This window comes from Prionailurus bengalensis, chromosome C2, assembly GCF_016509475.1.
Source record: "Prionailurus bengalensis isolate Pbe53 chromosome C2, Fcat_Pben_1.1_paternal_pri, whole genome shotgun sequence".
In the NCBI taxonomy this organism is placed as follows: Eukaryota; Metazoa; Chordata; class Mammalia; order Carnivora; family Felidae; genus Prionailurus; species Prionailurus bengalensis.
This window is the reverse complement of record NC_057350.1, coordinates 116,180,912-116,197,557: the sequence shown is the minus strand read 5'-3', so window position 1 is coordinate 116,197,557 and position 16,646 is coordinate 116,180,912. Positions and strand designations below refer to the sequence as shown.

The window sequence follows — 16,646 nt, the reverse complement described above, 5'->3', positions numbered from 1 at the left end:
TTCTAGGTATGCTCTGATTAATACAGTCTACAGGACAATTGCCTGTCTTCATCTGTAAAACAGACATTTGTTAATGGGGCCTGAGATTCTTTTAAACATCTTGAACAGTTAAAGAATACTCTTAGTTTATAATAAGCCTATGGCCAATAGAAACCAGTAGGTTATTCTTTTTTCACATGAATCATTCTTAGACAAGGTATTATTTCTTCCTGCCTAATTTATTTTTTACCTAAATGCAGGATTTTAGATTTACTGTGTTAAAAATTTATCTTTATAGTTTATTTGAAGCATGATGAGATCATTTAAAAAACTAATTCAGTCATCCATGGAAATAATTCTTCCCCCTAGCTTTGCATCACCAGCAAGTTTGACAAGCACTCCTTCCCAACTTTTATCTTTGTCATTAATAAAGATAAATATTAAGTCAATCAGGGGTCAGCACAGAATTAGAGGCCTCCTTCATGGTTCATTCATTCAATACATATTTATCAAGAGCCTCCAATATGTTAAGTATTGAAAGTGATTCATTAACCAACTATCCTCAGATGTTTGCTCAATTACCCACATTACTGGGGTGTCAGCTCCAGCTAACACTGTGCTTTCCAGCTTGTGAAGAAGAATATAAATGCAGAGACTTTACAAATGCTTTGCTAAGATCTAGATTCAGCATTATATCAGGCTAGTGGTCTCTTTCAATAAGAAGATGAAGTTAATTAGGCCTGACTTACTCTTGCTTTAAACTATGCTGGCTCCCAGGGATCACAGCTTCCTTTTCTGAGCATTCACAATCCATCTGTTTCCAGTTTATTCCACAGCTTTGCCAGAATCCATGCTAAACCCCACGAGCTCCTGCTTCTGGAATTCACCTGTTTTCCTCCTTATGAAATCCAAGATTTACCCCCTCCACTCCTCAGTGATTCCTTCAAGCTCTGATTCCTCCAAGATTGCTGAAGAGGTTCTGCAATCACATGTGCTTTATTGTTTTAGTTCCTAAAATTCAGATTTTACAATAGTCAAGAGCAGAGAATCTGGACTCAGACTCCTAGATTCAATTCCTGGTTCTACCACTTGCTAGCTGGACTTTAGACATCTCTCTGGAACTCAACTTTCTCATTTGCCAAATGAGATGAATAACAGTATTTACCTTATAGGATTGTTATGAGATTTAAAAGACTTGATATCAGTGAAGCAATTGGAACATAGTGATAACTATTTAAGTATTTGTTATTATTATCATCACTACAACTGGAATATAAATACAATTTACATGGCCAGTATAATCCCCTGTCTCCTCATCTATCTTGGGCCTCTATGTTCTCTTTCCAAAGAAGGCATTTCTACTAAAAATTGTAACATGTGAAAAATTCCTTACTTATGGCAATTTCATCTCTCAGTGGAAGTAGAAGAAACAAGAAACGGTATACCCCCTCGGAAAAGTCAAAAGCCAAACAACAGTTAAACGGGAAAACTTTCTTTTCTTCCTGCTGCAAGCATCATGCTTTATCTCTAAGCAATGGGACTGCACATTTCTTCTTTATTCATTTTGTTTCCCACATGAATGAAAAGGAGATATTTTTTTCTCCTTAGCAATCTTGCAAGTGCAGCATATTCTGTACTATAGCCTTCCTGATAAGATCATTACAAGGGCATCTAGTCTTTGTATTCATCCTTGGCTATGTGTCCTTCCTCCCAGCTTTTAAACATATCTTCTCACAAGTTGAATACACTAGAGAGATCTGTGATGACATAGGACTCTAGCAGCCTCCCCTTTTCATCTGTAATTATATACTAAGGGGTTTATTTTATCTCCTTGTAATCAGAATTGCACTTTTTCCTTTATTGCAGGCACTAACCATAAAACCTATCCTCTTTGCTCTGTGCTTTCTTGAACTCTGTTTCTCTATGATGAGGTCCATGTTCGTCTATATGCCCAGAGTAACATGGTTACAGTCTTCCAGTGTTCTCATCACTCCCACTATACTACTAAGTTGCTCCCTACTGTCTGGAACTATGCCTGGATTAGAAGTCAACCCTCCAAACAGGAAAGGAAAATTCCATCAAGATAAAATAGTCTATCAGATGTTCAACTTATAGTCAAATGCAACGTGAAGAAACAGTGTAAATTTGTAAAGAACCAAAGATCTCCAACACCACTATTTATTCTTTTAAAAGCCTAAAAGAATTTACAGTGGACATACTTAATCTTGCTTTTGTGCTGGTTCTATAAGATATTTTAAGAAAGACTCTTCAGTTATTAGCTAGCTGGCTTATTAAGTTAACATTCCCACTGTGCTATCAGTTAAAGATATTCCTTTATCCTCCAACAAATGCTCTTTACAGTTTTTTTAACTCAGCTTCCTGGATTTATAATTTTATAACCTCAGTTTTACAATTTCTTAACATATAATTCAATTCCCCATATCTCACATCATATATTTTACTCCATTTCCATATTTCAGACATAGATCTCGCTCACATGGTCTTGGTGATTACTGAAATGTATATTTATCTCCTTGTGAGAATATTTTGAGTTTATTAATTTTATCCATACTTGATACATTGGTAAACATCTATGAGGCTATAGAGTTCTTCCTGATTTTTGGTTCCATTTCTCCTAAGAAGCACTAGCAACTAACTCCAGTATAGTAAGTCTGCATCACAGCTGGAGAACTTCATAGCGTTGGATGCTGGTATATTTGCTGACAAATTTTCCCCATGTCAGACTGAAATTTATAGTACCTCAGGTTAGGTCTTCAAGTTTTCTGTAAAAACATATTCATGAGATTTCTCTACCTCCATTTGATAGATTTTAAAGAATCTATCATTGTCACTGCAGAATCTTAAAAGTTTCTATCTCTCTCAGTCTGGATAGACAGACAGATAGATATAGAGATATAAATATAGACACATAGATGCAGATATGTGTGTAGATAGGCAGATAGAGAGAGAGAGATGTCCCAATATTTCGGAGAGCCAAGACCAATGAGTAAGAAGTAAGAGATTAGGAAAGGCAGCTTTCAACTTAATATCACAAAAAAAAAAAAAAAACCCACTCATAAAGCAATTAGGCTATTCTGAATTGGCACTGAATGTATTGAAGATTGTATCAGAACCATCACCAAGATATCATACAGGTACCTGCTGCTCTAAGTGAAAAGCTAGTGTCTTAATATAGGTTCCTCAAAGTAGAATCTTAGACAAAGATTCGGGGGCCAAGATTTTGTTTGGGAAGTACAAGGAACACTGGTAAAGAAGTGAGGAGTGATGCAGAGAATGGAAAGCAGACAACAAAGGGGATACTATTAAGACAACTACCATAGACGATGATTAGAGCTTACTCCTACAGAGAAACTCCAAGAAAGGGTAAAATCGCCCACCTCAGAATTATCCCGCCTAAGAAATGAGAGAATTGGAATATTTACACATCCACTTCCCAGGCTCACTGGTTGAGTGCTTCTCTGTAAAGAGTTATTACTTTGCCACCTCCTGGCTGCTGCAACCTGTTAGCTTGGCTTTTTCCAGTTCCAGGGGAAAGAGCCTTCACAGAGATGAAGCTCGGGGTGGTAAGGGGTCCCCTGAGTACACTAAAAGGTCCCAGCGTTATGTGTGGGTGGGGCACTGTCAAGTTCCCTACTGATGTCTGGAAGACTTTGTGTGCTTTACCAATTCAAAACCTCTGTATCTATAATAAAGATACACATCCCTCTCCCATCCCACCTTGGAATGACAAGCATTCTTAGGAACACAAATTCAGAGTTAACTTTTAAAAATATAATTTTTCCTATAATGTGCTTGTCTGCATTGCCCTTCTCTTTACCATGTTGGCTAACTAGAATTCATCACCAGACCCTTGTTTTCTCTGTTCTTATCATGGCATGCCTTTATACCTCCCCCCACTATCTTTTAACTTTCATCTTTATTTTCTCATCTATAACTCACTAGATCACATTCTGTAGCTAATCCTTATCAAATCATCAGTACTGTCTCCCTTCAACACCTTACTGACAATCACACTTTTCTTCTGGAATCCCTTCTGATATTGTCCTAATGTCTCTGCCTCCTACTACCCTGACACTCCCTGTGGTCCTGACTCATGACTCAGCACCCACTAGACATCTACAATGGTCTCAAGATTACCAGGACAGGATATAGGTTATTGGATTCTCCATAGGCAAGTGTACCTGAAACTGAGTCATGTTAATATCTTACCTAATTAGTTTCAATTGAACAACCTCTAAGTCTTGCCCAAACTCCCTTCTAAGTTTCCAAGCAGTGATCCTAAATATCACCTGTCTCAGGCTGGAGACTAGCTCGTAAACATATAAACAGGGACTGGGTGAGACGCAGGGGCAGAGAAAGACCCACTGTCAGGATCACCTCAAGCTTCAAGGTCTTTTCTCAGCTCAAGGAAGAAACAGGAAAACAGACACCTGAGAGAGGCAACACATCCTTAGTTAATGTTTGTCCATGGGGAAAAAAAAAAAAAGGAGATTTGAAACCATACATCCAAAAGGGAAAACATTAGAATTCTCAAATATGTCATCCTGTTATTTTTGTGCGTAAATGTCTCTAAAACCTTCCCGGTAAAGACAGAAGCTATGTTTGATTCGCTCACTAATATATTCCTAGTTTCAGGCACAGAGCCTAGCACATAATAGGTCCCTAGTAACAGCAGATGAATAATTGAATGAATGAAAATGTCTGGATCTTTGACAGCACTTTGTTTCTGGCCATGATGCCAAGATGACCACTGTGGAAAGAGGCATTTTTCCTCTCTGATATATCCTCCACAGGTCAGAGATGTAGATCTTGGTTCTGCACGTTACAGTGGCAAGAACAGTGCTGAGTTCCAAGTACAAATGAACAAAATACATCAATTCAAAAGTAAAAAGGAAAGCTCAATCTCTTTCTATTAAATTTTGTGGTTCTAGTTAATTCATCATCATTCATTACAGCACATTTATCCATTACCACAAACACCACTATCTCAATAAGCAACTGCTCCAGAAAATCAATAAATAGAAAAGAACCATTATAGAAAATATTGCAACTAACTAGCATTATGGGAAACAATTACATGTTCTTCATGCTTGATGATAATCAGTTAAGGCCATGTATGTATGTGTAAACATTGTTATTAACATCTAACTTTTGGTTCCAACTTGTTCACTCAAAGGAAATGTTTTTAAGAGATTTCATGGATGATTTGAATTTAAAAATAACTCAATGGAGAAGAATGCTAGCGTGCTTGGTGATAATTCACTCATTGAATTATAGGTGTCAAATACAATATATCTTACTCTTTATTCAGATTGACTTCTGGAAACCAGATTCTGTCACACAGATTAAACCTCACAGTACAGTTGACTTCCGTGTTAAAGCAGAAGATATTTTCACTGTGGAAGATTTTCTGAAGCAACATGAACTACAATATGAGTAAGTTTATGTTTTATAACTATTAAAATTCTCTCCCATGTACGTTCTCATCTTAGCCTCTGAATAACCCTGGGAAGGCAAAACTAAGACCAAGAACAGGCTTCCCTAGGGCTCCAAAAAATAGATCATGGCAAAACTGGCCCTACATTCCAAATCTTAAGACTTTAAGCCCAGTAGATTTTTTTTTAGTTACTGTTCTAATAAAAATGGCTTTCACTTTTGAACTCCAATTCAGCAAGATACCTGACCTGCTACTGGTTTACAAATGATACACAGACTACAGGTCAAATCATGAACACTCTATTATCAATCAGCTAGACAGTTTTAGACCTAAATTACACCAAGCCTTCTTTCCAAGTGAGAAGTCCTTATGAATTAGGACTCTCATGCTCCTGACTTTTTGTGTACGCACACTGGACTCAATAAATATTTATTTCAACTTAACCAATTATTCCTATTTTATTATCATTTAAAATTTTTTCACCATGAAAAGTGTACTTCTTAATCCCCATCCTCTTTCTTCCCCATTCCCCCACCCATATCCCCTCTGGTAACCATCGGTTTTTTTCTCCTTAAGAGTCTATTTCTTGGGTCACCTGGGTGGCTCATTTGGATAAGCAACTGACTTCGGCTCAGGCCATAATCTCATGGTCCATGGGTTCAAACCCCACATCAGGCTCTGCGCTGACAGCTCAGAGCCTGGAACCTGCTTTGGGTTCTGTGTCTTCCTGTCTCTCTGCCCTTTCCTTGCTCATGCTCTCTCTCTGTCTCTCAAAAATAAATAAACATTAAAAATTTTTTTAAAAAAGAATCTGTTTCTTGGTTTGTCTCTCTCTTTTCTTTGCTCATTCGTTTTGTTTCTTAAATTCCAGATATGAGTGAGATCATATAGTATTTGTCTTTTTCTGACTGACTTATTTCACTTAGCATTATACTCTCTAGCTCTGTCCATGTTGTTGCAAGTGGCAAGATCTCATTCTTTTTTATGACTGAACAATATTCCATTGTATACATACACCACACCTTCTTTATCCATTATATCGAAGTGTATGGACACTTAGGCTGCTTCCATAATTTGGATATTGTAAATAATGCTACAATAAAAAAAAAAAAAGAGGTGCACGTATCCATTTGAATTAGTGTTTTTGTGTCTGAAGGGTAAAGAGCCAGTAGTGTGATTCCTGGATCATACGGTAGTTCTATTTTTAACTCTTTGAGAAAACTCTATACTGTTTTCCACAATGGCTGCACCAATTTGCATTCCCACCAACAATGCAAAGGGTTCCTTTTTCTCCACATACTCTGTGAGCACTTGTTTCTTGTGTTTTTTTTTTTATTTTAGCCATTCTGACAGGTGTGAGGTGATATCTCATTGTAGTTTTGATGTGCACTTTCCTGATATGGGTGCCATTGAGCATCTTTTCATGTGTCTGTTGTCCATCTGGATGTCTTCTTTGGAGAAATGTCTCTTCATGTCTTCTGCCCATCTTTTAATTGCATTATTCACTTCAGGGTATTGATTTGTACCAGTCCTTTATATACTTTGGATAATAACCCTTTATCGAATATGTCATTTACAAGTATCTTCTCCCACTCCATATGTTGTATTTTATTTTTGTTGATTATTTCCTTCATTGTGCAGAAAGAATTTTGATATAGTCCCAATAGTTTGTTTTTGCTTTTATCTCCCTTGCCTCAGGAGACATCTAGAAAAATGCTGCTATGGCCGGTATCAGAGAGATTACGGCCCGTACTCACTTTAAGGGTTTTTATGGATTCAGGTCTCACATTACATCTTTAATCCATTTTGAGTTCATTTTTGTGTATGGTGAAAGAAAGTGGTCCAGTTTCATTCTTTTGCATGCAGCTCCCCAGTTTCCCAAACATTATTTGTTGAAGACATTGTCTTTTTCCCATTGTATATTCATTCCTCTTTTGTCAGAGATTAATTGGCCATGTAATTGTGGGTTTATTTCTAGGTTTTCTGTTCTAACCCATTAAGCTATGTGTCTATTTTTATGCCAGTGCCATACCGTTTTAATTACTACTGTTTTGTAATATATCTTAAAATCTGGAATTGTGATATCTCCAGGTTTTTTTTTTTTTCTTCCTCATGCTCCTTTAAGATTAAGGACCAGACTAGGGTCAGACTGAACGGTTCTTCTGTGCAACCTCAAGGCCCCACCACTATCTATAACAGTAGAAGTCGTAAAGATAAGGACTAAAAGAAAGAAAAGTGATTCCTCAAAGGCCTAATACAGAGTTGGCTAAGCTGATGACCCTATCTCCTGTCTCCAAATACCACACTGGTCCATCTAAGCCTCTCCAGATGAGAATGTCTTCCTAAGTAGAAGCAGTTGTCCACTGTCGATACAACAAATAGATAGTAAATGCCTATATATACCAAGTCCAAAAAAGGACAGATATGGCCCTCCTCCCTTCAGAGGAAAACAGACTTTAAACAAAGAATTGCAAAATTGTGTAACAGCTGTCAAGAAGAGAAAAGAGCTGGATATATAGGGGGGAAATGACCAACTCTAGGGTCAGGGAAGGCCACTGGAGGAAATGAGGCTTCAGCTGAGAACTTAAAGATGAGCCAGCGTTAGCCAAAGAAAAGAAAAAATCATACTCTAGGCAGAGAACAGATTATATAACCTATATGTAACCTTATAACTGGGAGAGACTCTGACCCGAAGGCATTTGCACTAGAGGGAAGAAAGAAATGAGGACTTTTATCCCAAACAGTTATTCCTCCGGGAGTGGGTCAGTGAGAAGCAAACAGGGAGTTTGTCAAGCTCCAGTCCTGAACATTCAAATGTTTATCCAAGAGCAGCCTACCACAAGCTCAAGTCCTCATTATATTTTGGGTAAATATACCTTAAAGAATTTCACAAAAAATCTTCTCTTGTTTTGACATCTTAAAAATGTAGAATAGTATTTATGCTAGTGAAGACGTAAGGATTGTTACCTATGAGGTCTGTACGTCATCAGAAGTGGTGCGGCCTAACACAACAAGCAAGTGTTCCAGTAAAACACAGACCAGATCCAAATCCTGGGTCTGCACCTTCCTGGTTGTGACCTTAGATAATGTGCTTCATGTTTGTGAATTTCAGTTTCCTAATCCATAATGTGAAGATATTATGCCTCTCCCAAAAATCTGTGAAGATGAACAAAACAATACACAAATAAGTTGCAACTGATACTACTATTGCTGTGACCGCTGCTATGGTTTACTATTGTACAAAGAGGGAGATGATACATTGTTTAAAGGTCAACAGAAACTGTTTTGCTTAACCCCATTATCATGGCTCATATAGCTTAGCTATCTGCTTCTGCCTGAGGGAAGTGTCAAAATGTGACCTTAAGAATTGACTCTTCAAAAAAAAAAAAAAGATATAACACAGTTAAGTTTCAAAATTTGATTAAGATTCATGTCTGTGACTTTTTGCTCTTCTTATTACACTAGGAAGAACGTCAAAAATCCTAACCTTTAGTAGTCCTCAGTAATATTTTTTAAGTGAAAGATTCTTTATAATTCCTTAAGAAAAACAAAGGAATATCAGAGACCATAAGCTAACCTTGGCTACCTGAATCATGTCCTAATTCTACCTATATCCCAAAGCAGTAAAATGGCTTCTAATCGCATTCCTTTTATCAGACAGGAAGTTCAATCCTTTTTTAGTGGGTAAACTTTTTGGGAACTGGATGTAAATGTTGTCTCATCTAGAACATAGGATATTCCCAAGAGCTAAGCTCTTGTTAATTTTTGTTTCTGTTTGCTGCTTAGCACATTTGTAGCATATAATTGTCTAAATATTAAATAATAATAAGTCCCTAGAAATCCTGGAGAAGCACACCAGCAATATCCTTGCTGGGGCTGCAAGCAGTCCCTGTGCATCCCATTATTACCTCATATGGTAACTAATTTGTGTTTAGACAGTTTCCTGTCGGCAAGAATTTGTAGCTGTGTTTACATGCGACAGGAACCAGCTACTGCACAACTTCCAACAAAAAAGCTTTGCAGATTTTTTCCATGGTTCCAAACCTTCTTCACCAAGACTCGTATCACTTTGGCAGCTTTAATCAGTTTCTGAATTGCCATGGGAAAAAATTCACAATGTGTACACCAAGAAAAATCACTATTTTTATGCCTATGCTGTACACTTAGGTACAGAAAAACCAGGAATTAGCTTTTCGTTCTGAAGCCAGGCTGACAGACCTTTTGGTGGGCAGCCCTTCACAGAATACCTTCCTACAAACCACAGGATGGTTGTCTTTCCCCTATCCAACCTAGGAAGAAACTGATTGTTACTAACTACCTATACTGCTATTTTTCTGCATATTTCAGATTAAGACAGGAACGTCCTTGGATAGCAATGGGTACTTAACAGTGTTCTTCAAGAGCAATGGGCATGTAGTATGGGAACTAACCAAATACTCCTTTTTCAAGAATCTATAAGGGGAAAAAAGTTAGTCGTGTCTCTCCTTCTCAGACATTCCTTTCCTTGTTTTGTTGGGAGTCCCTGTAATCTAATTTGCTTGCATGTTTGTATAGAAGAAGTTGGGTGGCACTATAAAAGGAACATAGAAAAGTATAAAATAGTGTACATGCCCCTGTATTTTGGAGCTGTAATGTAGTCCCTATTACATTAAGAGGCATTATTTTAATCTCCTAGAATAGAAGCTCATTATTTGGTAATAATATTTGTAATACAGCTAAAGTAGTGCTTTGTCCTAAATCTAATAAAATCAAATAATCACAAGGCTGGATAGGATCATTTCAGGTCAATCCCTTGCCTTCAGGCAAAAGTCAGCACCACATTAACCTCATTCTGATGCTCTTTTGCAACTTACTAGAGGGTACTTTTACTCTTGGGTGTCATCTTAAATTTAACAGTTTTTTAATGCTCCTTTGTCCTTAATATTGATGAAAACGTTTAACAGTTTTAACATAGTAATAACTCTACCAGAATGTCTCAACTAACTACCAAACAAAACACTAATCCATACATAGTCACTAAGTCTTCTAAATAATGTGAATTTTTGGATTAGGTACAGAGAAAGGATAGCCATAAGCAGGGGAAGGTCTCTTGTCCCTCTATTCAGAGCTAGTTGCTGATAGATCAGAGCTGGCCACAGTTAAGGTCTTAGACACAATTGTCTCTTGAAGGTCTTGAGGCTGTGGAATGCCTGGGAGCATTTCAGTGATGATTTCTTTTCTCTGGGCACCCACTAACAAGCCATGTGACCTAGATGATATTGTACTCACTCACTGACGATGAAAAATCTTGTTACAGTGAAAGTAGATGCCGTTTACAGTTTCCTCGTGGAGTTTTAGCTTTGCCATTCAGTCAGAGAAGTTCATCTTTGTTACACAGGATGTGTTCCTTTCAATGGATGATCTTAGAATGGAATATAGATGTTTTCTTAAAGGTTTTGGCCAATTTTATTTTTTGTTTTCAAGTTTTTGTTTTGCTTGCTTTGCTCTGGTTTTGTTTGTTTTTGGTTTTTAAAAATATTATATTTGAAAATCACTTTCCTAAACTATCCACTTTAAGTGTTTTCCTGGAGTTATGAAGGTAGTAACTGGCACTTTTAGCTTAATTTTTTTTTCATAAACCTTGAAAGACATCTATGACCAAGGCCTATGAGTCCAGTCACTGCATTTTACAACTGAAAAGGACATTAATACCGGCTAATCAAATGCCCCCTTCTCAAAATTATGAAATTAGGCCCAGATATTAAATAATTTTTCTGAAGTCAACTTACAAGTTAGTCAAAACTATGACCCCTGACCTTTTGATTCCTAATTCTGGATTCTTCCTACTTCTGCCCTATCCCTTAACAATCCAATTTGGGTGTTGAATATAATTATAGAACATACTATAAACATTATTCTTAACTGTAGCAGGCAGAATGATGGCCCCCCACCCCGAAAATGTCTACATCTTAATCCCCAGAAGACCTGAATATGTCACATTACATGGCAAAGAGGAGTTAGAGTTGTAGATGGTGTTAAAGTTGCTAAACAGCTAAACTTAAAATAGGTAGATTATCCTAGATTGTCCAGATAGGCCCAACATGATCACAAGGTCCTTACAAGTGTCAAAGGGAGGCAGAAGAGGAGGTCAGAGTGATGTGACATGCAGAGGACTTGAGCTGCTGTTGCTGGCTTCAAAGTTCAAAGACAAGGGCAAAGAGCCAAGGAATGTGGGCAGCCTCTAGGAGCTGGAAGGGGCAAGGAATCAGATTCTCCCATACAACTTCTAGAAAGAAGCACCTTGATTTGTTGACACCTTGATTTTAGCCCATTGAGACCGGTGTTGGACTTCTAACTTACAGCACTGTAAAATAATAAATTCATGTTGTTTTATACCACACTACATTTGTGGTAATTTACAGCAGCCATAAAAATGAGTATACTAACAAAGTACTGAGGGCTGCTCAAAGAGAAACTTTCTTTCTGCAAGCTAAATTTTTAAGTCTGCTCCTTTTCCCTTTTCTTTTCAATACCACCTTAAGACAGTTAAGACCTTAAGATAGTATTTGCCTGGGGGCACCTGGGTGGCTCAGTCCTTAAGCATCTGACTTTGGTTCAGGTTTGTGAGTTTGAGCCTGGCTTGGGCTCTGTGCTGACAGCTCAGAGCCTGGAGCCTGCTTAGGATTCTGTGTCTCTCTCTCTCTCTGTCCCTCCCCCATTCACACTCTCTCTCTCTCAAAAATAAATATACAAATAAACGTTTAAAAACATTTTAAATGACAGTATTTGCCTCTTGCTAGGGAGCAAATATTATTTAGTATTAATTTATTGCATTTTCCATAAACAGACACAAGTTTGTTCCCAAGTTAACCAAACGAAGAAGAGACTAGGAGGGAGGTTCAGAGGATGTCCCTGACATACTTCATCAGAAAGCCCTTGGAGCAGCCACAGGAGAAGTAGACTTTTGATATGTGGCTGCAATTCTCTGTATGTCAGATAAAAACATTTCAAAGCTTCACTGTGGATGATACAAGTTTCTGCAAACTAGCTTCTGTCCATAATATTCACAGTGCTGTGATCAAGGACATTAATGCTCGTAAAATTTTGTCCTTTCAGAACATACTTTTTACATTCAACAGTAAGTAGCAAAGACAAATGAAGGCACACATAATCCACACCTTCCAGCCTGCCTTTTATAATAGGAACTTTCACCTGAACAATCATTTATGGAAATAAGCAGGCCTCAAAGGTCTGTCACCAATTTTCATAATACTTTGCTACAGAGCCATTCTTTGATTACTTTAAACCAACCAAAAATAGGCAAGCAGAAACTAGTTCTTTAACCCCAGAATTTTTTGCCTAATAATAAATTTTTAGTTTATTAATATTTCTGAATTTCCACCCATCAAGACATTTTTCTCAAAACCTAGAGAAAGGCCCTCAAGTGACCAACTGTCTCAGTTTACCTGGGACATGTGACTTTTAGTGCTAAAACCAGGGAAGTCCTGGGGAAGAAAGACCATAGATAGGGCTCAAATGCATACTTTTGTGTGGCTGCCCAAGGCCCTGATCCAGAATGCCCCAGGTACCAGGGGAAACCATTTTCTGAATTTAGAGTCCAAGGAAATGTAAATATCTCAAGTTTGGCCTGAGAAAAGAGCCTGCCTTACCTGCACTCACCAACGATATGTTCACTCTTTGTGATGAGCAGCTCTGTTGAAGGGCATCAGGAATGATCAGAGGACACATGCGACTCCGTGGAGAATGTACTGCACCATTTACTAACACAGTGACTCTAAGTTTTTGCACATGTTCACTGGGAAATACTCGTATGTTCACAGGAGCCTCCCCTTTGGTTTATTGCAGGGTATTGATAAGCAACCTGAGATCTGTGTTAGAAGGCCAGTTTGACAGCCAGGTCCGTGCCACTGGACACAGTTATGAGAAGTACAACAAATGGGAAACGGTATGATGTGCACATGATTTAGACAGACATTGTTTTGGGAACTGAACTAAGAATGGCACATTAATCCACAAATGGTTGCATTGGTAGATAGAGGCTTGGACTCAACAAGTCGCCACTGACAATCCAGGCCTCATCTCTCGCAAAGCCATCGGAACCACATTTGAAGGACGCACTATGTATCTCCTCAAGGTAATCATTTTTAACCATGACCTTGCCATGTCGGAGGGCTTTAAATCAACGAGTTCTAACACATTAACATCTGTTACACAGACATGCTCATCCCAGCATTGTTATAACTCTTTCCCTGTCTATATGCCCCAGGGAATCAAACAGATTCCCTAGCTTCTTTTATCATATGTGGATTTTTAAATCATTATTTTGATTTATTCGAAAGGAAAATGCAATAAAATAAGAGAAGTCCTATAAATTTAACCACATTCCTGTAAGCAATGTAAATGATCACCTACCTTGATGAAATTCTTCTCTCCCAGATGTTGTTTGCAAATCCATTTGCTAAAGAGGTTCATAAACTTCACGTCTATCAGGCAACATTACAAAGCGTAGCAACAATTTGTTTCTGTCGTCCTCTAATGCCATTTTTGTCATGTAATTCTAATGAAGAAAATAAAAAGACAAGGAGTAAGTGGGAGAGAGAAGAAAATTCTTACAAGATTAGCAACAATCATGATTACTTCTAATTACTCATCCAGTCGTCTTGGTCATGTCACCTAATAATAGCAGCTGAAAATAACCTCCACGTGAGTACAATTAAGCAGTGTAATCAGCATCTTCTGAAAAATATGAGCTTGTCAAGCTTAATAAAAATAGTAAACAGCCATGTAAGCCTTCAGTTCAAACACTGTGAGTGTCTAGAGGCAAGAACATACTGTGCTAGTATTGTGTTTTAATTTAATCACAGGATATATCTCTTGCTGCTGTCAAGTTTCACCTGTTGAATCCAAAGCCCAGACGGGTAGTGAATGTTAACCCCTGAATGTGATGAATTACCGTTTCCCTTTTTCTTTGCTTGCAATAGGTTGGCAAAGCTAGACCACATAAGCCTGCCATTTTCATGGACTGTGGTTTCCATGCCAGAGAGTGGATTTCCCCTGCATTTTGCCAATGGTTTGTGAGAGAGGTCAGTATATAGAATGATTTTGGGCGGAGGGAAGTAGAAAGTGTTTTTTTATTTAACAAAAAACTTCAATTTCTTATAACCAGGCTAATAAGAGTAGTAACAGAAGAAAAAATCATAATTACAAGTTCCCAATTTTAGGGAACATTTATAAGGTAAAATTTTAAGTTTTTTTAAACTTTTTTGAGGGAGAGTGCACAGAGGAAGGGCAGAGAGAAGAGAGGGAGAGAGAAAGAATCCCAAGCAGGCTCTGCACTGTCAGCACAGAGCCCAATGCGGGGCTCCAACTCACGAACAAACCGTGAGATCATGACCTAAGCCAAAGTCGGACATTTAACTGACTCAGCCATCCGGGAACCCCTGTAAGATTTTAAAACAGTTATCAAATTTGATTTATTTAAATTGGACTCATCAGAACTTTCTCACCCACCTTTGGTGGAGAGACTAACTGGTAGTATAATGGAGAGGTCATTTAAAAGTAAATGTGGATAAACCACTAGCTTCGTCATTATCTTTTGGACAATAACTGTCGTATACTTCAGAAAAAAACAACAACAACAATGAACAGTGGTCCCTACTCTAAATGATACTGTTTTTCACTCCTTGTAATTGTAATAAGATATATGTGAAATCCCTTTAACTGAAATTTTTTAAATATCCATGAGTCCATATTGATATAAACAAATTATTCAACAAATATATAAAAGGGAAAGAAGGAACAATCTTTCTTAAAGAAGAATTACAACTAATGGATATACAAAGGATGGAAAAAAGAGAACATTATCATTAGAACACGACAGTAATAATCATTTCATGAAAATCTACATATGGATGCAAAAATTAGTGAGTAAAAGTTTAAAGACAAATAGGACATTTGCAGTTTCAAAGTATCTCCCCAAAAATATGTATTAAATTACAAAGACAAAGTTTACAGTAGAGAAACAGCAGAAACTATTTAACCAAATAGTGATCTAGGTTAACATCACTGGTAACATCATCAGCATAAGAAAAAATCAGTATCATGTACCACCGGGTATTATGTACAGAAAAGACACAATGTCTTTATGGTATTCTTCCTAAAAATGCATAACCTTCCTCAAATCATAAAGAAAAATTGAGACAAATGCAAATTGAGGGGGCTTCTGCAAAGTAACCAGACTAGTACTCTTCAACAGTGTCAAAGTCATAAAAAACAAAGACTGAGGAACTCTCACAGAGAAGAGGAGACAAAGGAAACATGACAACCAGCATAGTATGGGATTGTATATTGGATCCTAGAGCAGGAAATAATAGTGGAAAAACTGGCGAACTCTAAATAAAACCTATGGTTTAACTTATACTACTGTGTCAATGTTAATTCCTTCACTTTGATCGCTGTACCATGATTGAGTTAGATGATAACATTAGGAGAAGCTGAGTAAAGGGCATACGGGAACTCTTTGCATTAGCAACTCTTCTCTAAGTCTAAAATTATTTCAGAATTAAAAGTTTAAAATATTGAAGTACTTTTAAAATTAAGAATATTATTATATACAATATACGGTCTTTTGTGTGAAACACTTGTGTATATATTTGTCATGGTCTTGGTTTCTAGACATGTTATGTATCCAATTGTCACCATTTAACTTCAATGGGTATCTCACCATCTGCCCTCTGGAAGGGAAAAACTTTTATTATTACTTTGGTTATCTCTAAGATTAGACCACTAAAAAGAACATGGTTCTGTAGCTCCTCCAAACTAAACATCACATATTTTATCATGTGTTTTTATAATGAATATACATGTGTAGAGTCACAAAAAGTATATTAAAACTATTAATACATAGAAGCCTTAACTATTTTAAAGTCTACTCAAAAAAAGCCTAGGGAAGAGTTGAATTGAAGCTTAACATGATACTGGGGCTGAGGAACTATGACTAAAAGAACATAATAAATGAGTATGAGGTCCTTCATTCATAGAGGAATGTCCACATTACTTAGCAGGGGTAGCTAGTCCCTTAACAAGGTTCCCTTCTCAATACAGAGGAGTAAGAAGGAGACTTTCATCTTTATGCAGGCTTTGGTGAGAGCCACCCAAAATCTACCAGTGTGAGTTCACTTCATAAAGGGGGGCTTCTTCATTCCTCTTC

General features: G+C 37.4%; 1 protein-coding gene across 1 annotated transcript in view; it reads left to right on the top strand.

Annotated features, from left to right (window-relative positions):
- Positions 1-16,646, top strand: part of CPB1 (carboxypeptidase B1) — a 55,944-nt gene that overhangs the window by 24,098 nt on the left and 15,200 nt on the right. Inside the window, exons 4-7 of the mRNA XM_043595188.1 lie at positions 5,312-5,436; positions 13,283-13,382; positions 13,470-13,571; positions 14,419-14,520. Of these exons, the coding sequence (XP_043451123.1) occupies positions 5,312-5,436; positions 13,283-13,382; positions 13,470-13,571; positions 14,419-14,520 (429 nt within the window). The remainder of the gene's footprint in view (positions 1-5,311; positions 5,437-13,282; positions 13,383-13,469; positions 13,572-14,418; positions 14,521-16,646) is intronic.